At 36.7% G+C, this 24,928-nt stretch overlaps 1 protein-coding gene across 49 annotated transcripts in view; it reads left to right on the forward strand.

The window, feature by feature from the left end:
- The window catches only part of MLLT10 (MLLT10 histone lysine methyltransferase DOT1L cofactor), a 213,522-nt gene that overhangs the window by 179,179 nt on the left and 9,415 nt on the right, over nucleotides 1–24,928 (forward strand). For all 49 annotated transcript variants that reach the window (XM_027976600.3, XM_027976601.3, XM_027976602.3 and 46 more), the window contains 7 exons: nucleotides 3,633–3,811; nucleotides 17,368–17,485; nucleotides 18,852–18,924; nucleotides 20,984–21,138; nucleotides 22,941–23,129; nucleotides 23,547–23,635; nucleotides 23,769–24,130. In XM_027976600.3, coding sequence (XP_027832401.1) covers nucleotides 3,633–3,811; nucleotides 17,368–17,485; nucleotides 18,852–18,924; nucleotides 20,984–21,138; nucleotides 22,941–23,129; nucleotides 23,547–23,635; nucleotides 23,769–24,130 — 1,165 coding nt within the window. The remainder of the gene's footprint in view (nucleotides 1–3,632; nucleotides 3,812–17,367; nucleotides 17,486–18,851; nucleotides 18,925–20,983; nucleotides 21,139–22,940; nucleotides 23,130–23,546; nucleotides 23,636–23,768; nucleotides 24,131–24,928) is intronic.

The raw sequence follows: 24,928 nt of genomic DNA on the forward strand, positions 1-24,928 counted from the left end.
CTAAACAGGTTAGTTCAGTTCCTTAAACTTGTTTGCTCATATGTAAAATGAGAGTAATAGTATTTCATTGGTCTGTTGTGCTAGCGCAGTGACCTACACGTAATATCAAGTGCTGGGTGCTCTCAGTTGGTGTTTCTACTTCAGTGAATGGTGTTTACCACTCTCACACCAACTTCAGTTCAGTTCAGTTGCTCAGTCATGTCTGACTCTTTGCGACCCTGTGAACCACAGCATGCCAGGCCTCCCTGTCCATCACCAACTCCTGGAGTCCACCCAAACCCATGTCCATTGAGTCGGTGATGCCATCCAACCATCTCATCCTCTGTCATCCCCTTCTCCTCCTGCCGTCAGTCTTTCCCAGTGTCAGGGTCTTTTCCAGTGAGTCAGCTCTTCACATCAGGTGGCCAAAGTATTGGACTTTCAGCTTCAACATCAGTCCTTCCAATGAACACCCAGGACTGATCTCCTTTAGGTTGGACTGGTTGGATCCCCTTGCAGTCCAAGGGACTCTCAAGAGTCTTCTCCAACACCACAGTTCAAACTCATCAATTCTTCGGCGCTCAGCTTTCTTGATAGTCCAACTCTCACGTCTATACATGACCACTGGAAAAACCATAGCCTTGACTAGACGGACCTTTGTTGGCAAAGTAATGTCTCTGCTTTTGAATATGCTGTCTAGGTTGGTCATAACTTTCCATCTAAGGAGTAAGCGTCTTTTAATTTCATGGCTGCAGTCACCATCTGCAGTAATCTTGGAGCCCAGAAAAATAAAGTCAACCACTGTTTCCCCATCTATTTCCCATGAAGTGATGGGACCAGATGCCATCATCTTCGTTTTCTGAATGTTGAGCTTTAAGCCAACTTTTTCACTCTCCTCTTTTACTTTCATCAAGAGGCTTTTTAGCTCCTCTTCACCTTCTGCCATAAGGGTGGTGTCATCTGCATATCTGAGGTGATTGATATTTCTCCCGGCAATCTTGATTCCAGCTTGTGCTTCTTCCAGCCCCACGTTTCTCATCATGTACTCTGCATAGAAGTTAAATAAGCAGGGTGACAATATACAGCGTTGCCATACTCCTTTCACAGTTTGGAACCAGTCTGTTGTTCCATGTCCAGTTCTAACTGTTGCTTCCTGACCTGCATATAGGTTTCTCAAGAGGCAGGTCAGGTGGTCTGGAATTCCCATCTCTTTCAGAATTTTCCACAGTTTATTGTGATCCACTTACTGGTGCTTAAGAGTCATTCTTGACTCTTTTCTCTTTTTTTATTCTTCAGATCTAATTAGTTTCCAGTCCTGTGAATGTTATTTTTGTAATGTTTCTTTATTGCTGTTGCTTTAAGTTTTTAAAAAATAATATTTTTGCTCATCAGTATTACTGTAGCAGCCCTTAACAACTTTCTCAATCTGTTTTTAACCCTCTTTCCCAGGCTCTTCTCCGCATTGTGCCCGTGGTTTGTTTTGCTGAAACACAAATCTGGTCACACCAAACTTCTGCTTACAGTCCTTCAGTGGCTTCCTATTGTCTCTAAATTTTTAACCCATTAATTTTTCCTGTTCTTGATTCCTGCTTATTTTTTAACCTCATTTCTGCTTAGGCTGCATGGGTGGTACATATAAGCTCTTGTGGCATGTCTCTTCCTCAGACTGCCCTTCTCCTCTGTCCTGCGGCTTCTTTAGGAATGAGCTTTAAAGGTACTGTTCTCACCCACAGTCTCTCCCTCCACGTCTGGGTCAGATACCCCTCTTTATGCACTCCCAGCCTCCGGACGATGTCTCTGTCACAGTGCTCTTCACAGTCTTTTGTAATTGTCTCTTTATTCCACTAAGCTTCTTGAAGGCAGAGACCACATATCTTGAATGGCTTTGTATCTCTAGGGCTTAGAATAACGTCTAGTAAACAGTGAGCTCTCAGATGTTTGTGGAAATGAATGCATTTGCTGAGTGAATAAATTTTTCTTTTTCTTTTTTTCCTGGAGAAATGGTAGATATAAAAAGGATCTTAGGAGCCTCAATTATAGTTGTAAGACCTTTAAAAATGTCCCCTCCCCTTTTTTTTTATTCTCCTTGTTTGAAGATTATAGGTACTTTTATATATTATGAATTAATAGTATTTGTATTTTTTAGAAACAAAGTAAATTGTACTGTCTTTATAGATAACTAGTTATTGCCTTCAAGGGCTGTGTTTTCTCACTGTTTTTGTTTGTTGTTTTTAATATAGCCCGCTTAGGTTCTTTTTTTCCCTGCTTTCTCCTCTGTGTTAGGTTCTTAGGGTTTTATTACCTCCCAGCCTCCCAGGAGCCCTGGTTTATTACAAGATTTCTCAGCTTCTTTTGCTGTTGACTCTAGGGGCCAGATAATTCTCAGTTGTGAGGAGCTGTCCAGTTCATTGTGAGATGTTTAGCAACATCTCCTTGCAGTTACCCCTAGAGAAGGAAATGCCTACCTTCTCTAGTACACTTGCCTGGAAAATTCCATGGACAGAGGAGCCTGGTGTGCTACAGTCCATACGGTTGCAGAGAGTTGTAACAGGAATGAATGAATGAGCCCGCGCACACCATTGACCTACCAGATGCCAGTAGCACCTCCTAGTTTTGACAACCAAAAATGTCTCCAGACATTGTCAAGTCTCTTGTGGAGCAAAATCACCCCTGATTGAGAGCCTACTGGTTTATAGAGATTCCTGTCTAACCTTTATCCTTAAAGAGCCTCTCCTTGGATTCCTAGGCATCAGTGTAAGAACCTGAGCTCCAATCTTTTTAAAAGAAACCCACAGGGCACTTTTTAAAGTAACTCTTTGATTCCTCGTAACTTTTGTTCATGTTCTCTCTCTGTCCTCTTCCCATCCACTTTTCTAGACTGAATTGCTTCTGCTTTTTCTTTCTGGCTTTTACACCTGTGGTGCCACTGAAAATGCTTTCAAGTCTTTATTGTGTTTTTCTGTGTTCTCTGAAGTGAATGCATCCAACACCTAGTATTCCATGTCCCTGGCCATCCTGACTCGTACTTTGATATTCCATCCAGTCAGTCAATAAGTCCTGTTTATTTTACCTCTTGAATGTCTACAGAACCCACTGGTACTCTTTATTCTCACCGAGGGGGTGTCCACCAGTGGCATCAGGCTTTTTATTGTTCTTGGAATGTCTAGTCTTATTCCATTTTATTTTCTGTATTGTAATCTGGATGTTCTTCCTAAGACAGTCTCCTACCATTTCAGACCTTCTCAGTTCATGAGTTCTGGGTCCTACCTATCTGCATTTTTGAAAGGTTTACCAAGTGATTTTTATACAGTTTCTAATTTCTTCATTTTGCAGCTTAACAAGCATGTCACTTCTTTTAGGAATTCCTAAAACCCTTACTATTATTTTACAAAGCACCTCCTGAGGCAATTTCTGTCTCTTAACAAACCATCGTTGATATGTAAAAAATGACTTAGGTCCTTTAAAACAAGTGCTTTATGAAAAGTCAGTTTTTATTCATTTGTTTTTTTTTTAAACCAATAAAATTTATCATTGTGGGAAGGATCAGGAGCAAATAATGAGTACTCTAACGTATTGATTAATATTGTGTGTCTGTGATAGATTTGACTGCTAAGTTATAAAATATTTAAATAAGACCCTTTTTTCCCTTATAGGTATTTATAACAGCAGTGATGTAGCAGTATCATTTCCAAATGTAGTATCTGGCTCAGGATCGAGTACTCCTGTCTCCAGTTCTCATTTACCTCAGCAACCTTCTGGGCATTTACAGCAAGTGGGCGCGCTCTCCCCATCAGCTGGGTCATCTGCACCCTCTGCTGTTGCTGCAACTCAGGTAAATTATTACAATGTTACAAAGTAATGGGGATCATTTTGTCATTTTTGAAACTGTTTCATTGTAAGAGAGAAATGAATAGGACTTCCTGTAGGAAGTTATAAAATGTCTCAACCTATATTGACATGAGTGGAAATAATGTGCATTTTTACTTGATATTCCTGAGAGCACAAACTGATGTTGGCACCAACCAATTCTTTCAGATTTCTGCTTTTCTGATTTTGTCCTAATAATGTGAAATAGTAATTTGGGGGCAGCTTTTATTCTTTCTTTTAAAACTAGGAGTTACAAGTGCAGTTCAGTTGCTCAGTCATGTTCAACTCTTTGCCACCCAGTGGACTTCAGCACACCAGGCTTTCCTGTCCATCACCAACTCCCAGGGCTTGCTCAAACTTGTGTCCATCAAGTCGGTGATATCATCCAACCATCTCACCCTCTGTCGTCCCCTTCTCCTCCTACCTTCAATCTTTCCCAGTATTAGGGTCTTTTCCAATGAGTCAGTTCTTCCCATCAGGTTGCCAAAGTATTGGAGTTTCAGCTCGAGCATCAGTCCTTGCAATGAATATTCAGGACTGATTTCCTTTAGGATGGACTGGTTGGATCTCCTTGCAGTCCAAGAGACTCTCAAGAGTCTTCTCCAACACCACAGTTCAAAAGCATCAGTTTTTCGGCACTCAGCTTTCTTTATAGTCCAACTCTCACATCTGTACATGACTACTGGAAAAACCATACCTTTGACTAGATGGACCTTTGCTGACAAAGTAATTGTCTCTTTTTTTTAACGTGCTCTCTAGGTTGGTCAGCTTTTCTTGCAAGGAGCAAACATCTTTTAATTTCATGGCTTCAGTCACCATCTGCAGTGATATTGGAGCCGAGAAAATAAAAGTCTGTCACTGTTTCCATTGTTTGCCCATCTATTTACCATGAAGAGATGGGTCCAGATGCCATGTTCTTTCTTTTTTAATGTTGAGTTTCAAGCAAGCTTTTTCACTCTCGTCTTTCACTTTCATCAAGAGGCTCTTTAGTTCTTCTTTGCTTTCTGCCATAAGGGTGGTGTCATCTGCATATCTGAGGTTATTGATATTTTCCCCTGCCATCTTGATTCCAGCTGTGCTTCATCCAGCCCGGCATTTCGCATGATTTTCTGTGAATATATGTTAAATAAGCAGGGTGACAATATACAGCCTTGACATACTTCTTTCCCAATTTCGAACCAGTCCATTGTTCATGTCTGGCTCTAACTGTTGGTTCTTGACCTGCATACAGATTTCTCAGGAGACAGGTGGTCTGGTATTCCCATCTCTTTAAGAATTTTTCACAGCTTTTTGTGATCCACATAGTCAAAGGCTTTGGTGTACTCAGTAAAGCAGAAGTAGATGTTTTCTGGAACTCCCACTTTTTCAATGATCCAGCAGATGTTGGCAATTTTATCTCTGGTTCCTCTCCCTTTTCTAAATCCACCTTTAACATCAGGAAGGTCTTGGTTCATGTACTGTTGAAGCCTGGCTTGGAGTATTTTGAAAGTCATGCTAGCATTATTTTGCTAGCGTGTGAGATGAGTACAATTGTGCGGTAGTTTGAGCACTCTTTGGCATTGTCTTTCTTTGGGAATGAAAACTGACCTTTTCCAGTCCTGCGGCCACTGCTGAGTTTTCCAAATTTGCTGGGAAATTGAGTGTAGCACTTTAGTAGCATCATCTTTTAGGATTTGAAATAGCTCAACTGAAATTCCATCACCTCCACTAGCTTTGTTCATAGTGGTCCTTCCTAAGGCCCACTTGACTTCACATTCCAGGATGTCTGACTCCAGGTGAGTGATCACACTATTGTGGTTGTCTGGATCATAAAGATCTTTTTTGTATAGGTTTCTTCTGTGTATTCTTGTCACCTCTTCTTAATATCTTCTGCTTCTGTTAGGTCCATATTGTTTCTGTCCTTTATTGTGCCTGTTGTTGGATGAAATGTTCCCTTGGTGTCTCTAATTTTCCTGAAGAGATATCTAGTCTTTCTCATTTTATTGTTTTCCTCTATTTCTTTGCGTTGATCACTGAGGAAGGCTTTCTTATCTCTCTTTGCTATTCTTTGGAACTCTGCATTCAGATGGGTAGATCTTTCCTTTTCTCCTTTGCCTTTAGCTTCTCTTCTTTTCTCAGCTATTTGTAAGGCCTCCTCAGACAACATTTTGCCTTTTTGCATTTCTTCTTCTTGGGGATGAGTCTTGATCACTGCTTCCCATACAGTGTTAGGAACCTCCATCCATACTTCTTAAGGCACTCTTAATAGATCTAATCCCTTGAATCTATTTGTCACTTCCACTGTGTAATCGTAAGGGATTTGATTTAGGTCATAGCTAAATGGTCTAGTGGTTTTCCCTACTCTCTTCAATTTAAGTCTTAATTTGGCAATAAGGAGTTCGTGATCTGAGCCACAGTCAGCTCCTGGTCTTCTTTTTGCTGACTGTATAGAGCTTCTCCATCTTAAGCTTCAAAGAACATAATCCATATGATTTTGGTGTTGACCATCTGTGATATCCATGTGTAGAGTTGTGTTTTGCTTTGTTGGAAGAGGGTGTTTGCTATGACTAGTGTGTTCTCTTGGCAAAATTCTGCTAGCCTTTGCCCTGCTTCACTTTGTACTCCAACTGTCTGTTACTCCAGATATCTCTCAACTTCCTAGTTTTGCATTCCAGTCCTCTATGATGAAAAGGACATGTTTTTTGGGCGTTAGTTCTAGAAGGTCTTGTAGGTCTTCATAGAACCGTTCAACTTCAGCTTCTTCAGTGTTAGTGGTTGGGGCATAGACTTGGATTACTGTGATACTAAATGGTTTGCCTTGGAGAAGAAACAGAGGTCATTCTGTCATATTTGAGATGGCACACAAGTACTGTATTTTGGACTTCTTTGTTGATTATGAGGGCTATTCCATTTCTTGTAAGGGATTTTTGCCCACACTAGTAGATATAATGGTCATCTGAGTTAAATTTGTCCTAGTCCATTTTAGTTCACTGGTTTCTAAAATGTCGATGTTCACTCTTGCAGTCTCCTGTTTGACCGCTTCCAATTTGCCTTGATTCATGGACCTAACATCCCAGGTTCCTATGCAGTATTGTTCTTTACAGCATTGGACTTGACTTCCATCACCAGTCACATCCACAACTGGGCGTTGTTTTTGCCTTGGCTCCATCTCTTCATTCTTTCTGGAGTTATTTCTCCACTCTTCTCCAGTAGTAGCACATTGGTTACCTACCAACCTGGGAAATTCATCTTTCAGTGTCCTATTTTTGCCTGCTCATACTGTTCATGGGGTTCCTAAAGCAAGAATGCTGAAGTACTTTGCCATTCCCTTCTCCAATGGACCACGTTTTGTCAGAAGTCTCCACTATGACCCATCTGTTTTGGGTTTCCCCACATGGCATGGGTCATAGTTTCATTGAGTTAGACAGGGCTGTGGTCCATGTGATCAGTTTGGTTAGTTTTCTGTGATTGTGGTTTCGTTTTGTCTGCCCTCTGATGGATAAGGATAAAAGGGTTAAGGACTTTACAAAGTATGAACCAATTTTGGACTTAGGTGGTTTAAAAAATTCCTTTTATAATTTTAAAATCACAAAAGTAATATATGAATATCTGTGGTCTAATTTTTTTAAAAAACAGTGCAGAAGGATATAGGATTGAGAATGAATGATTCATTTAAGTCTTTATATACTTACATGATTTCTTCCTAGTAGATAAGAAGGAATATTTATAAAATTTTAAGCAGTGGTGACTATGTTGGTGATTTTGCATCCATTTAATCTTTTTCTTCATTTTATATCTAGAACTTGATAGGTGCCCTAGTCTGCAGGAATGCTCTAAGACCTAGAGTCAAAGCAGAGAAATCATAGTCTTGAATTATATATGTAGGACAGTAAATGGGCAAAGTTTTTCATGGGTGTATGCTTGCACACGTGTGCATGCACGCACACACACACACGCACACACACACAGAGTCCACCCCTCATTCCCCATCCTCAACCCTCAGATTTCTTCAAAGGTGATAATTTAAAATTCCTATTTGTTTTATTTATTGACATTCTCTTATAATTTTATTTTCACTTTACCCAAAGCTTCTAATAGTCTCAATGTTTTGAGAAAATTCTAACAAAGACAAATGTCTAACTATAAGCAACTAGTTAAGTAGTTGTTTGTAAGTTGCTGTAAACTCATGCTTTATGTCTGTGTGCATAAATTACATTGTATGGGCCTTTAGAGTATACCTAGGCTTTTCCAGCATATCCTGTAATCTGTACATCAAAGCATAGCATTGTTGTCTTTAAAGTATGTAATGGTGAAGTGCAAACAGTCACCTTTTAATTAGGTCGAGAATTGGAATAGTTAGCACAGAAAAACAATAGTTTAGTTTAGTTAGCTAAACAGTAGTTTAGCACAGAAAAACAATGGCACGATTAGTGGTATTGTCTTTGACAATTTGGTGAACTTATCAACCTGAGCAAGGGGAATTTGACTAGTTTAGGAGAGTTTTTCTCTAGCTCATGTCACTAGCCTTGGTGAGGTAGGCATAATCACTGGGGTTTGGGGTTAGAGAGGGTGAAAGGATAAATGAGAGAATGGCCTTTATAAATAGTTTTATCTCTTTTAATTAAGTGTAACCATATGCTATTGATAGCTTTATATCCTTGGAAAGAGTCTCACATGAACATTTTCAATGTGCGTTTTTCTTTCCTTTCTTTATAAAAGTCTGTTTTAATTACTCTCTTGTTAATTCCAGGCTGAATTAAGCAAAAATCTCATTTCTTCCCATTCATTATGTTTGTGGTTTTGAGGGTTGGCATTAGGGAGATGGGTGGGGGAAGTGGTAGGGAAGAGAAATTTATGGCTAGAGGGAAAATTCCACTTCACATATGACTCAACTGAAGAACAAAGAAATCATAGTTGCAAGTAATCCAGGATTCAGTCCAATTAAAATCTTCACTGTTCATCCTCTTTCCCTGTTGCAGTAAGATGGGTAGCTTATAAATATGATCATCCAGTGAGACTCACATGCTGCATGCTGAGACAGCTGCATCTATGTTTCTCTCCAGCAGTAAACGCTTTCTGCCCTCACGCCGGAGTGTATTTAGCCTGGCTTAGCTGGTACTGCTCTAGCAACCATCAGTCTCCAGGCAACTGAGGCAGGTTGACCTCTGAGTTGAATCAAGTGCAAAACTATGTCAGTTTAGCTTCCTGAGACAATAGTATTGATTTTGAGTGTACAAGGTGTGAATTTTCTAGGCAATGTGCAAAGGAAAGGATACAGAAATATTTAGAATAAATTGAATATTTAGATAGAACTCCTAAAATTGTGATGCACTTGGTAATTTAATCTTCTTTTCAAAACAACACGTTTATTTCTGTTTATATATAGGCCTTATATGTTTTTAAATCATACAATTCAGTGTGTTTAACCCCATTTTAGCCTTTTACTTAGAGTTTCTTTATAGGTAGTTGATTAAAAAGTGAAAAGAGTAGTGCTTACACACTTCTAAAGTGTGTAAATTAAAACTATTAATATGTAAAATATAATTGTAGAAGACTTGTTACAGTTACTGAGAAAACCATCACAGCAGCAAGCAAATATTTTAAAGAAGTAAACAGAGAATAGAGGTGTTAAATTTGAACAGTGTTTTGACTTTTTTCCTTTCCCTCCCAAAAAGTTTATGAAAGTAGTCATTTTTAGTGATAGTCTTGGTGCCAGCAGGATAAAAATCCGGAGATCATTCTTGATCTTTCTGGCCTTGGTTTTAAGTAAGACAAGCAGACCTCTTTATTTGGTTTGTTTGATGTCTTAAGGATTGTTCCCAGGCAAGTGGTTGGGGATATATAATCAGAAAGAACTAATAGAAATTAAAAACTGAGACTAGATTTGTGCCTTTAATGGGGCAAAAAGGAGACACTTGTTAAAATTTTGGAAGAAAAATCTAATGCTTAACACCCCTAATTTGAAGGGACAAAAAACTTTTAAAAATGTTTGCTAGCCTTGTTTCATATTGTTTGATGTTAAATCCTTTTCTTTGATAAACTTGTTTTTAGGGTGATTATTGGTTCACAGATATCAGCAGTGTATGACATTATAGTTACAAGTATAGTTTCTTAACATTACTGGAAGATAGAACTGCTGTCCGTGTGGTGTTTTTAATGGTGGGTGCTCTGCTCTTGTTGTATCATCGGTGGAGATAATAGATTAGTTTCTATAGCTGTGCCATTAATTTTTCATTTTGCCTTTCAAATTCCAGTTTCCCAGTTCTACATTCATTCTGTTTTGTGTTTGGGAGAAATGCAGGTGCTTTTGTTTGAAGGATTACTTTAGTAGAATTAAAGGCAGAATGTAATGAAAATAATTGTGTTCTAACATCCTGCATTCTGAGTTTTGCTTTTGGATACAGTCTTTGGGTAAATTATGGTTTCTTGTTTCCTCTATGTTACTATTATACAAATGATACAGTTTAAAAGTAATTTAAATGAAGCAACTTTTAAGGTTTATTTATGAGATATTTAGTTAATGCAGATAAATTGAAGTATTTTAAAGGAATAACTTAGCAAATAATGTTTTGCAGATTTTTTTGAGACTTTTGCTTCAAGGACTGTAAGTTTGGTGTTTATGTGTGGTGTGGTTGTGCGTGCTGGGGAGTTATTGTAGATCTAATTTTGGTTTCCTTTTGGATAATGTTTGGTAGGACACTTTGATATTGTTTGGAAAATGCTTCAGTTTCCCAGGCAGATTCACCTGTCTTTGAAGGAGCTCTGACTTGATTGGTCAGAATAAAAGTTTCATCTGTCTTAAACAATTGCAACATGACTTAAAATTTTACAGGAGTTATCTTTCTGAGCAGAAAAGGTTTTAAAAGTGCTTTCTAACATTTCTTACTATGGATGATAAAGAGGGTAAGGGATATAGATGATGAGTCTCTGTCGAAAAAAGATGTTTGGAATTTTACTGTGTCTGTGTGACACAATCCAAAATAGCAGAAATTGGGTCAGAAACCCTAGGTTCCTGGAACATTACCACTACTAGTGTGGTGGTGGGTAGATCTTTTACATTTGTGGGTTTTAATTTTTTTCATATATGAAATGGAATATTTTAAATACCTATTCTACCTGCAATACAGGTATATTTTGAAGTTCAAATGAGAAAAGTACTTTGCAGACCATAATTACTTTGGAATTCATAGTCACTGCATTGATATTACAGTTGTTATAGCACATTTTGAATTTCAGCTCTTATAGAAACAGCCTGATTGCCAGTGAGAAAATTGTACAGAAGCACTTCCTTTACTAAAGATAGTGTTAAACTTTTCTGTTAAAACTTACAATTTCATATTACTATAGACAGATGAATTTTAGTCATTTTACATATAGCTGTTGAATGAGATCTTTTCCATTCTTAAATTATTTCAACAGCCTATTTAGGGACTTGATAATTTTCCCTCCAAAAGATAAGTGATATGTTGATTAGATATTAACCAATTAGAAACCTGCTTAGAGTTGGTGGTTATTCTATACAGTCCTGTTGTCCAATCATAAGTGTTCATTAATGGTTTAACTACAATTTAATCCTCCCACGACTTTGTAGAAACTCAGTTGTGGGGCATTTCAGCATTAGCCTAAACAATGGTTTTGAATACGTTAAGCTCCTAACAATTAGGGAGCAGTTTGGGGCATTGAATAAAGTGGAATGATGCAATTGAACCTGACAGCTTTAACAGTCAGCCTACTCATGGGACCTGAAAGTTGTTCACACTTGGTTTCTTCTCTCATCACACGCAGAGCATTAAAGCCCAGTGGTGGTAGCTGGCACAGAATTGGGTCTGTTATCAGGGCACATTTTACAGTAGAAAGTTAGAATTAAGTTAGAGAACACATAAAACTTTCCATTGTTCTCTAATTTTTCATGGAAACCTTTGTAGTCAAACAAATTGTGTATAAATTGTCATTAAAATATTTGAATTCTTATAGTATATTTGCAGTATTGCTGTGTTATTGCTATGTTATTATAAAATATATAGATTAAAATGTCATTGTATAATGAGATATTAATTCTATCTAATTTTTCTCAGGGAAATGTTTTGCTCTTTGAAATATAACCATGTTCGTATAAGAATATAATTGGCAATTTATATTTGCTAATGAAGTTACTGGAAAAGATGGAAGCCATAATAGCTTAGGAAAATAATTTTAAAATAGCACGGTAAAATTTGAGTGCTTACTGTGTGTCGTGCATTCTTCTCAGCCCTTCTATACCTCAACTTAATTTCTCATAATATTCTTAGGAGGTAGTTACTATTTCATATCTCCATTTTTACAGATGGAGCTTAAAGACAGAGCTTTAGTGCCCCACCAAAGCAAGGTGGGATAGGTGGGCTTATGGCAGATATAGTGATAGATAATGAAAAGTTTTTCCTTGTAAGAGTATACATGAAGTAGGAGTATTTAAAATAATACTGCTTAGTGAGCTGATATTTTGGAAGAATGCAATTTAAAATCAGGAATTAGAGTTGGAAAGTTTGAAGAGGAAGCTACTGTGTTTTAGAGCTTGTTTGCATGATTTGACTTTAATGTTTATTGACAGGTTAATTGTGCATTTTTAAAAAATGCTTGCTCTTCCTATATGATTCAAGCATGAAGTTCCATATTCACCTCTAGATGATGTATTGCTATGATACTTTTCAAAGGTGAAATTTTGATAGGTACTAATTTCAGTACTAATTTTACTTCTTTATACTTTATCATTCTGCCTTTACCAACAGTGGGGAGGGGGAAAAAACTATCAATACTCACTTTTAAGTCTGACATTCAGATAATTGAATAGATTTAGCCTGATTTTTTTCCCCCTCCACAACTAACTCCTTTAGAATGAGCCAGGTGCCTAGGAATTTGATAGATTCACTTCACTCTACAACTACAATCCTTTTAAAAATTTCTCTGTGGTCATAAGCAGACATTTGAAATATAAGAGGTGAACTATTAATAGGAAATTTCAAGCTGAAATGTAATTTTAATCTTATTAATATTTTAATAGGGTATGTCAGTCTACTTAGGATTCTTTGATTTTGAGTGTAAATACTACCTTGGTAGTGGCTTACATGTCTTTCTAGATACTTAGCATAGCATAGTAGTCTAAATTTGCTAAGGGTATTCTCTTTCTTGGGTGAAAAAGTGAAAGTCACTTAGTCGTGTCTGCCCTTTGGCAACCATTCCCTTCTCCAGGGGATCGTCACGACCCAAGGGTTGAACCCAGGTCTCCTTGGATACCTAAGCATATTTTGCTTCAGTGTGACTTAGATTTACCTCAGTAATTATTAAGTTTACTTCTGCTTTACCTTGCTTTGGGTTCATTTTGTAAAATAATTATTACACTTACTAAGACTGTTACTAGGATTTTGGAATAGGTATAGTATAACATCTTGCGTGTAAATGGTTCCTTCTTGGGGAGAGAAAAAACCCAAGATCATATATTTGGAAGTGAATCTTGACTAACACCTCTTTTTACATTTTGAGTACATTACTTCATTTCGTCAAAATACTATAAAGCCAAGTAACCAGTTTTTTGCAATCATATTCTTTTTTGTTTTAGCGTTTTATTTTGAAATAATTTTAGGTGTATGGAAAAGTTGCAGGAACAGTGCAGAGTTCATGTGTATTATGGATACTTTCACTCAGCCTCCCCAGTGTTTTAACAGCTTATATTCTTTATAGTGCCAACAGGCTCAAGAACGTATTTGCCCACAGTAGACATTCTCCTTTCCAGGGCAAGATAGAATTGAAATACCATAAGGTGTGTACTTACTTCCAAAAACAAGTAGCACTTTCTTTTTTGTGGGTAATTGAAGTATAGTTGATTTACAGTGTTGATTTAATTTCAGGTATACAGCAGAATGATTCAGTTGTGGTATGTGTGTGTATATAATCTTTTTCAGATTCTTTCCGCTTATAGATTACTTCAAAATACTGAGTGAAGCTCCCTGTGCCTCACAGTATGTCCTTGTTGGTAATCTATTTTATATATAGTAATATGTGTATGTTAACACTAGTTTATCCCCCTCCCCTCCCCCTTTCTCCTCTGGTAACCATAAATTTATTTCTATGTCTGTGGCTATATCTTTGTTTTGTATGTGAGTTCATTTGTATCTTTTTTTTTTTTTTTTTTGATTCCACATATAAATGATACCAATTCCCTTGTGGTTCAGACAGTAAAGAATCTGACTATAATGCAGGGGACCCAGGTTTGATCCCTGGGTCAGAAAGATCCCCTGGAGAAGGCAATGGTATCCACTCCAGTATTCTTGCCTGGAGAATTCCATGGACATATGAACCTGGTGGGCTGTGGTCCATGGGGTCCCATAGAGTTGAACATGACTGAGCAGACTAACACATAAGCAATATCATAGGATATTTGTCTTTGTCTAGCTTTATTTCACGTAGTATGGTAATCTCAAGATGCATCCACGTTTCTGCAAATGGCATTATTTAATTCTTTTTTATGACTAAGTAGTAGTCCATTCATCTGTTGACAGACATTTACATTGCTTCCTTGTAAATAGTGCCGCTGTGAACATTGGGATGCATGTGTCTTTTCAAATTATGGTTTTCTCCAGATATATGCCCAGGAGTGGGATTGCTGAATCATATGACAGCTCTGTTTTTCATTTTTAAAGATCTGTACTTTTCTCCACGTGGCTGTACCAATTTATATTCCCCCATCAGTGTAGGTTGTCTCTTTTACTTTTCCTTCTTTATTGCTACTAAAAGTTGTAGAATCTTTTAGCTAAAATGTTGGGAGTCTCTTTGCTCCAAGTTTCCTGCAGAGTTATCAACATTTTCCAGCAGTAACCTTTGTAAATATCATTTCAGAAATGTTGGCCTGTGTCAGACATTTGTAGAGTCTTTGCTAGCTCATATTACCTGCTAAAAATGATGGTAATGACTTGAATTTAATGTAGAGTGGTTTAGGTGCTCTCATATACCACAAAACCCTAGATGGTAAAAATTAGTAATTTTCAGTCTCTCTTGGAAATTCCTTACTTAGATAAATACAATAATTTAAAAAACTACCTGGTAGTTTTTAAACATTAAAAAAATTGAGGGAAATTTATCATTCAGGATAATGAATGTATTTCTAATATTTTTATTATTAATTTTACCTTTGCCTACCATCTTTATAAAATCCATACTTTCTTGCTTTGAAATTGTGCTAACGATGATTTATCCTCTTCCTGATGGTAGTCTTTATAGAAATGAGTTACGCTGTGCTGCTTTGCATTTTGAGCCGTTAGTGTAGTGGGTGGAGTGTGTGATTGAAAAAGTATGATGATTTGGAGACTACATCAAGAAATTTGAAGCTAACAGGGATAAATAGAAAGCCCTTGACAGAAGGAACCCTTCCTGAAAGAGAATAGGATCTTTATTCTTATCAAGAGACTAAGGAAGCTCATAAAGCTGATAATTGGAACTGGAAAAGCAGTTTAACTAGTGTGATAATAGTTTGGATTCAGCCAGGGGATGAGTGCACTAGCACAAGAGTCAGAAGGCTGGAGTGCAGGTGTGGCGACCTTTCCTGCCCGTGCTCGGAGCCAGGCCTGGCCAGCACTCGGGAGTGCGCTCCTTCTTGCTCATATTTTTCTCTCTCCTCTCCTGCTGTCAGCTGTTACTTCTTGCTGCCAACAAAGTGTCTCAAGATATTACTTTTTCTCCCTCTTTCTAATTAATTTTCCACTTCTAATCTGTTATATGCTTAGTTGATCTTTTTAGAATTCTGTCTAGAGTAAGAGTAAATTGGCTCTGCAAAGGGCTCTTTTAAGTGTGAGGTGCCCAAGATTTTAAACTGGGTTTCTAGTAACATCTGGTCTTTCTGTTTGTCTCTGGATTTTTCTCATTCTAAGTTATTTTATGAGTAGCTGATTCCCAAGCAGTTAACTTTTGAAGAGGTTAAAAGAAAAGTCTTCCTATCTTTCTGTTGCTGACACATTTTATATATTCTATGCATGGTAAGTGTCTAGTGTGATCTTCAGATTAAAGGGATGACTTAGCTTTTGCTGAGGGCTAATTGATTGTGAAACAGGACTGTATAATCCAAACTACTGACTTTGTATACATAGCTTTAATGAGAAGAAAAATGAATCCCAGAAACTGACCAATTGAACTTAGACATTATAGTATGAACTATGAAATATACCCTTTGAGACAATGGAAAGCAAGGACAGGATTCTATGTCACGGAGACTATTCCTGTGACTTGTAAAGTCTAGTTTTTATGTTGAGTAAGTTGGCTAGAGGCCAAATATTAATGTCAGGGTCTGAGTCTTTCCAGAAGCACAGTTTATTCTCTGTAATATTTTGCTTGTTGTCACTGCTTTGTCGTCTTGGTCTCTTTTGTGCAGTTAAACATGTCAAAATGTTCTACATCTTGTTCTATTGTTAATCAGCTTATTTATATTAAAAACACCTCAATTCTTTGAGATTATTTTCCAGAATTTTGTTCTGCAATAACTACACAATTACTTCATGAAAAAGAAAAATCTACTTTGAAATGTGTGGTTCTGTTAAATCTGAAAAGTATTTCAGACTAGTGATAGCCTTCTGTGAGTTAGCAGTGTTTTGTGTACAAGAGATTTGCTTCCAAAATGCCACATTTTTGAGGTTATAATATTCTTGGAAAGTGGGAGAAAGTATTCACATCAAAGAAGGCATTTTTATTACATTGGATTACGCAAGACTTTGGCCAGCCTCCTTAGCTTCATCTGTTTAAGGGTTCATTTTCGCTTGTTTGGCACAAGTCCCAGTAGAGGCCTTCAGAATTGTGGTTAGCAACATGAATGAATTACAAACTGTGGACCAGCTCTTCAGTTCGCAGAGCTGGCTTACTGCCAAAAAGACAGTGCCTTATATGGGGTCAGGGCAAAGCTGTGATTCGTTGAGCCCTGCATTGTATAGAAAACATACTTGTGATGCCTGTTTGCTTTCTTTTAAAATAAAAACAAAACAAAACAGAAAAAGCAGCAGGCTTCCAAGTCTATCAAAATAGGAAGTAACAAAATAGTGTGCGGGTTTTACTAATGACAGAGTTAAGCAGTGGAGATATGGCTCTGTGTAGTTAAAATACTAAAGGTAGAAGCTGAACCTTTTGACCTCCTCAGGCAGCTTGTGAGGTAAGAGACTGAAGCATTTGTTAGACATCTGTTGTCTCCCTGCCCTTATTTTCTAAACGGTTTAATAAGATTAAATAACTAGTCATATGTTCACATGGTTACCAGGCCACTGGTTTTGGTATCAAATAGATACTTTGAAATTAAATCATAAATAGTTAACTTTGTGCCAGTTGCAGTGCTCCCTCTCTATTTTGAGTTAATGTAACTTTTCAGAAACTGGAATGTTGAAATGGTAAAACAAGAATGAAATTTGCAAAGTCAGGAAGTTCTACTTACATTCTTATGTTGAAGAAAATAGTTGTTGCTAGGTCTTTTAGGAAGGAAAGTATTAAGATATTTTATACAATAATTAATTTGTCTTTGTAATTCTTTTCATTTAGGCAAATACCTTATCTGGATCGTCTCTTAATCAGGCATCATCTCATATGTATGGCAATAGATTAAATTCAACTTCATCAGTGGCAGCTCTTATAGCTCAGTCTGAAAACAATCAAACAGGTAAGGTCTCAAGAATTTTTAAACTCTAAAATTCTGTTCCCCTCCACCAAACTGATTTTTACCCCCCATCAAGCTAATTTCATTTGAAGAATCTAAAGATGTGGTTAATAAATAAAATCTAAAGGGGAGGACTGTGTGTGTGTGTGTACCCCTCCCCTCCCCTTTTAAATGAAAAGAATTACAGTTGGAAGTAAATAGTATGCTGTGCTGCAAAATCTGTGCCTTTTTTTTACTGTCTGAAATGTAAATGTTTAAGCAGAGCCATCAGCAGGCAGGAATGCTAGTGTCTCCTGTGACTTTTGTGATTGATGTGTTCAGTGCTTAGTTCTGTGCAATGAAAGTAGCATAACACTGGGCTTTCTGTGAATAGCCTCAATCTTTATTTGCATAATTCATGAAATTGCATTACACAAACTTGGTTAAAAAAAATCCTGTTAGAGAATCTCTACAGTGTTTAGTAATCCTGTGAATTTTTACCAGTTGACATTTTGTAGCATTTGCCTCTTGTACTGTTTTAATGAGCCACTGGATTTGCTTTGTTTCTTTCCACCCTTAAGGATTTGTTGACATGTCCAAGTAGTCATGCCTGTTTGGGGGAAGGGAATGGGTTTAGCAGTTCACCAAGAATGGATCAGTCATGTCTTTACCCTTCAAGAGTCAAAGGTCACCTGACTCAGAATAAGGGGAGGACGACCTTGAAAGAGGCCAGATAGGGTGATTTTATAAGGAACTCACTGTAGGGGAAATACAAATTATTCTTCAAGCTGAGATATTGGATGTCACCTCAGGAATATCTTTAAAAAATTAATTTCTTTTTGCATACAGAATTCTGTATTCCTACTTGTCTTTGTCCATTTGGTTATTTAGTGTTACGTGTAATGATCCACGTAACATATATATAATTTTAGTTTTGGTGCGTGGCTCTATGTAATGCATACGTATTTTATGATTTGTCTTGGAATGTGAAGTGTTAAAATATACAAAGCATAAGGATTTGCTGTGATAAGCATACAGATTAGCTGTCCACAGCTGTGATTCATTACTTTAACCGTAGAAATTAAAAGTGGCTGAGGGGAGGGTACTGCAAATGGAAACCACGCTTCTGTGCTGTAAAACTGAAAGGAATGAAAGAATGAACATAATCCATGGCCTTCTCCACCCACAAAAAAAACGTGTAGGGACAGCGCCTTACATGCCACACTCCAGCAGTTCTAAGCTAGCAGCATACTAGATCTTCTACTTTTGTAGTAACTGCAAAGATAGTAGTAAAGGTTTTATGTATGTTTTAGGAAAAATCAGGGCCAGGGCTTAAAACCTCTCATCTAGTGAGAGTCACTTTATCAGCTGTGAAATATTTACACTGCAGATCAAGATCTTGGAGACAATAGCCGTAGCCTTGCTGGCAGAGGAAGCTCACCCAGAGGAAGTCTCTCACCAAGGTAAGCATTATTTGCACTGCAAAGTATCAGCAAAGGAAACATTTTGAGATTTGGAAACTTCTTTATCTCATATCAGCAGAGCTTACATTTGTGAGGCTATAAAATCATTCTGTAGATAAGAGGCATGTCTGGACAGTTAAGAAGAGTGATTCTAAATTAATTTGAATATTAAACATGTGGTTAGATTTCTAAGCTTTATAAAAGACATAGCCTTTTCTTGGATCTCTAATCAATTTGAGCTCTCTTGTATATTTAGCTGCAGGTACTATTAATGTGTTAACTTGGATAATCCTTTTTGGTTATAGAATAGTCTTAAGATCTGTTAAAGCTGCAGACTCCAGGCTTTCAACTTTGGGGTCCAGTTTTAGTGCTGTTGTGGGCTATGTACTTAATCCTTTAGTCTCCAGTTCCTAATTCAGTAAATGAAGTTCTTACGACTTGTCTCTAAAATCCCTCTAAAATTGTTTAAAATTGTTTGAAACAAAGTACAGCAAATATATTATACTTGTTCTGTGAAATTACCTTGGATATTATATAAGAGAGCTCAGATATCATTTATAATATTAATATATATGTCAGATTATTCTTGCTAACAGGACATGTTTTTATTATTTAATAGGCTGTATTTTTATTAATTTTATTCCACTCTCAACTTCCATACCGTTTTCTAGTTGTGTAATGTTAGAGAGATTCATCCAATAACCTCTAATGTAGCTATTTTCTAGTGGTGCATCAGTAGTTCCTTTTTTCCTGTATGATCCTTGGTTGAAATAAAGGTCGTGTTGTTTTTCCCAGTTGAACTCTTCAGAAAATTAAGTATTATTCTTTTGAAACTAGGAGTCTGAAGTACACAGTTAAAACATCGTCAGACCAATCTGTAATTTATGCTGTGCTACTTCTGTACTGTTTTATTCTTTTTTTCCTCAAAGGAGAAAGTTAATGGATTTTTTTTGCTTATATGTTTAGTGGAAGAAGCATCTCTGTGTTCTTATAAATTTAAAATATCATACAGGCAACCCTAGAAATTAGTTAAGATTCCTTAGTGCTATCTTGCTATTGTGTGGTTCTTTGTGTTTCATTCACTAAATAGGATTTAACACCAAAAAATGGCACTAAATTACTTTTAGCACATATTTCTGAGTGTATATTATTCTTTAAAAATCAGCCTGGAATAAAATAGCCTAAATTATCCTGGCAATAATGTACTATTTGGGAAGGGACAGGCAGCTGTATGTATAGCACTCAGTGGTTACATGTGGAAGGGATAAAAAGACTCATTTGTTTAACTTCTTGTTTGAAGGGATTTTTGTGGCGACGCGTGTTAGGGCTGCAGCAGAATACCAGCAGGCTGCAAGAGGCCCTGAGCTGCTGCCCAGTTCTGTCGCTCACTAGCAGTGTGTCTTTGGACAAGTCACTAAAGCCCCATCTTGTTTCCTCAAATAGAAATAGAGCCAGGAAGGCAGGTTTTGACTTCTCACTAGGTTGGTGTGAAGATAATTATATGGAAATACTTTGGAAACTCTATAGCCCTAATTCATTATGTAATTATAGAGGCCAGAGACCAGAAATGGGCACATTTATGTATTTAAAACAAAAACTGAATGAGAGAACATTACATGTTCATGTTAATGTAAGTGATTTTTGTTTTGGAATATTTAAGTTCTTATCATTTGAAGTACAGATCTAAGAGATGTTAGGAAAAATTCATTTAACTGTACAGTGTGAATCTTTCTAATCCTGTCTTTTTCCCTTTTGTCTTATAAAGTTGCATCAAGTTCTTTTATTGCCAATTTCAGAGATTATTAGTAGTATATTTGCATTTTCTAGTGTTTTTTACTTATCCTGTATGCCAGCTATTCCCCCTTGGTTGTTACCATTTGGGGAGGAAGGATGGTAATTACTAATTTTAGGGTAGATTATGGTTTTATCATTTTAGCCTAGATAACCTGGTGTTAGAAAGCTTGTACAGGAGAAGAGTCAGCATAAGGTGAGAAATGTGATTATGCTTCCCTTAGAGGGTCCTCCTCCTGTTTAACCTGAGGATTAATGTTTCCAACAGGTCCCCTGTAAGCAACTTACAGATCCGCTATGATCAACCAGGCAACAGCAGTTTGGAAAACCTGCCCCCAGTAGCAGCCAGCATAGAGCAGCTTCTGGAGAGGCAGTGGAGTGAAGGACAGCAGTTTTTATTAGAACAGGGCACTCCTAGTGACAGTAAGTATTCTCTTCTTGTCTTTGAAGGAAGAGCAGTAGATGGATGGATGGATAGATGAATATTCAGGTGGACAGATGTAGAAGTCACACTTTGTCAAGAATAGCATTGAAATTATGATGTATGTCTTATATAATATGGTGAGAAAGTGTAATGTAGTGGCTTACTAGAACAGAGGCTACAGTTTTACCCTTGGGCTTGAATTCTGTTTTTACCTGTTATTAACAGTGTAATCTTGGGCAAGTGTGTTAATGTCAGTATGCTGTAGTTTTCCATTTATAGGATGAAAATAATAATGTACCTATATCACAGTATTGAGGGTTAGATGACATAAAAGATAAAATGAACATTGCTGGCTTGTAGAATTCACTGGTTCTTATTACTTTTTATAATTATTAATATTAAAATATTAGTACTTTGTTTCTCCATTCTACTTTGTTCTAATCAGTGAAGTTTTACTAAAAATATGAGCTGTAGCTTCTTTTAGCTTAATTGTTTAAATAAAACTTGCTCACCACTGCAGAATTTATTTTTAAAAATGTGTGTAGTCAAGTAAGGCCAACTCTCTTGATTTTATAATTTGGATGGGAAAGAATAAGTATTAAGTTACATATACATTATATGTATACTATATATTATTATATCATTTACTTGTTAAATTATGTAGTATCTATTATATATACGTATTTAGTATCTTTACAATTTTAAGGATCTATCTGGTGGAAATAATAGGTGTTTTATTTTAATTTTTTTTCTAATAATTTGAGGGGGTATAAGCTTTTGCTTTTTTATTTTTTAAAACAAAACAAAATATTTTGCTTATTATTAGGTGCTGTAAATTTGGTATTTTTATGAATGGTGCTCTTGACAAAAAATGCTAATTGTGAGAAAATTCATGCCGGGATAATCCTTTAAACATGATAGCTGGAGGACAGGTTTAGCTTAGTCCTATTGCATCTCATTTGGGTACACTAAGGGATCTGTGTGGGATCTTGAAGAGAAGGGATAAAAGTTAAATCCTTGGGAAATGACCGTATGTGTCTGTACCAGTAGAATTGTGTCTTTTGAAGGCCCTGAGGGCATGTTAAACAAATACAACTTTTTAATACATAGAACTTTAAAGTGTCCATCATCATGGCATCTCTGCTGTCCGTTGAGAGGTTCAAGCTGTGGCAGGGATGGAAAAAGTATTTGAGGTGGTGAAACAGGACAGCCGTGTGCAGAGGATGCGCCTTTCCTGGGAGCCAGGAGTAGGGCTTTGATGCGCACACACTGCTCCCTGCTGGGCGTGTGTGGATCCGCAGGCTGAGCGGCTAGGCTTCCTCGTCCAGTGTCGTTGGGTAGCTTGCTTAGTTTAACCAAACAGCAAACAAATGCTTGTGCTCTTTATTTGTTTTGAAGGATATTGGTGTGTGTGATTCTTTGCCCTTTAACAAATGATTTTAATGAAAAATCATGGCGGGCACTTGGAATTTTTAATTAAGTTTTTATTTTAATGAAAATCAAATGTTCTTGTGATTTTTATTTGAGAATGGAAATTACCTGAACTAGGTTTGGGTTTTTTTGTTAGTGGCAACAAAGTTTCTACACAGTACATCTTGGAACAATATCCCTTTATGCTTATATAGTTAGAAATATATTACTATATATTTGTATCTGTATATAAATTTAGAAATAGAACCTAGTCACTTAGAAATGCTTTACAGAATTTCTGCTTTTCTGTTTTATTTCTAAAGTTATTGACACAAGTTCATAAAGTACCTAGTCCTGTGTGTGAAATTGTGTTTATTCAAATCTCTGCTAGTTTTAGGGATGCTGAAGTCGTTACATCAACTTCAGGTAGAAAATCGAAGGTTAGAGGAACAGATTAAAAACTTGACTGCCAAAAAGGAACGCCTTCAATTATTGAATGCACAGCTCTCAGTGCCTTTTCCAACAATAACAGCAAACCCCAGCCCATCTCATCAAATGCATGCATTTTCAGCACAGAATGGTAAGTGTGAATTTATTGTGGATCTAAGGACAGTAGGATGGACTTTTCATTATCTTTTTCATAATAAGTGAATAATAAGTGGTCACCAGTTATATGAAGACATAGAAGAGGAATAATAGGTTATTTTAGAGGAGCATAAAGAATCCTGTTCAGTGTTCAATTTGAATTTGCTCTAACATCTTTAGTACAGAGTTTAATGATAAAATTTAAGTATATGATGATATCTATTGATTTAAAGCCATGATATTCAATAGAGACATAGATTTTTTCATTCAGATTGATCTTAAGAATCGCAAGGCTTAAAATTTAAGTGTTTCTGATGTGGGCTTCAAACTAAGCTTTTAGACAAACCTTTAATCTTACATGTAATGTAATTCAACAGGTAAATAAGTTTCTTTCTGTCTTTTTTCTTTCTAGCTCCTACTACTGATTCCTTGAACAGCAGTAAGAGCCCTCATCTTGGAAACAGCTTTTTACCTGATAATTCTCTTCCTGTATTAAATCAGGTAATTGGTATGGTTAATTTCATTTGTGTGTTTTACTTACAAACAAGAGTATGTCACATTAAATGGTTTAAAATAATTTTAAACCGTTTTGCTGTGTTGTTTACAACTTGGTTCCTATTCTTTCTTATGTTAGGACTTAACCTCCAGCGGACAAAGCACCAGCAGCTCATCGGCTCTTTCTACTCCACCTCCTGCCGGGCAGAGTCCAGCTCAGCAGGGCTCAGGCGTTAGTGGAGTTCAGCAGGTCAATGGTGTGACAGTGGGGGCACTGGCTAGTGGAATGCCGACTGTAACATCCACCATTCCTGCCGTGCCTGGAGTGGGTGGAATAATTGGAGCTTTGCCAGGTAACCAACTGGCAATTAATGGCATTGTAGGAGCTTTAAATGGGGTTATTCAGACCCCTGTCACAATATCCCAGAACCCTACCCCCCTCACCCACACAACTGTACCACCTAATGCAACACATCCAATGCCAGCTACACTGACTAACAGGTAAGAAACTTAAGTATCTTTTGCAGTTTTTAGAGCAACATGGTACCAAGCTATCCATGCTTTAGTTAGGGATGTTTTAATGTGTCCCTTATAGATGTGCTCTAAGAAAGTAAAACCCACAAACTAAATATATTATACCAGGAGCCATTTATTTTTGACACTTTAGTAATTCAGATTAAATACAAAGTAAAATCATTTTTAGTAACAAAGCATAAGCATTAAATATATTCTGTACTGAAAATTTCAGTCTTGATCTGTAATGTCTGTTTTAAATGCTATTTTTCTTAACCTCATGTATCAAAAATTCTGGAGCAAAGTAATATTGTAATGAAGATCACATATGAATGTTGGTTTCTTAAAATTCAGCTATGTAATTTTGTTAGCTTTGTAATCAAAGGTTTTGATATAAGATGAAGGTCAAATATTTATCTTGAATTTCCAGGGAGTGAGACTTGCTGTTTCATTGTGCTGGAATTTCATTTGAATGGCAAAGCCATGTTGTTATTGCACATACTTTTGAGGAATAAATCATTTTAAATGGATTTGTAGTGGATAGTAGCAAACTGTTTCTTCTGGCTCTCTTTTTGTTGGTGCTTAATTTTACTGACAGTTGGGACCATAAGAAAAGTTTAAGTTAAATCAGTTAGCAGTATGTTTGGATTCTTTGTTTTAATCTGTGGGTTAAATTATCCTTGAATGATTGAAAATAAAGTATTACATGTGCATATAAATTTTTATTCCATTAAACAACTTAGTACCTGCTTGGTTTACAATAAAAAGGGAACCAAAACATTTATT

The sequence above is a fragment of the Ovis aries genome, chromosome 13 (genome assembly GCF_016772045.2).
Source record: "Ovis aries strain OAR_USU_Benz2616 breed Rambouillet chromosome 13, ARS-UI_Ramb_v3.0, whole genome shotgun sequence".
Lineage (NCBI taxonomy): Eukaryota > Metazoa > Chordata > Mammalia > Artiodactyla > Bovidae > Ovis > Ovis aries.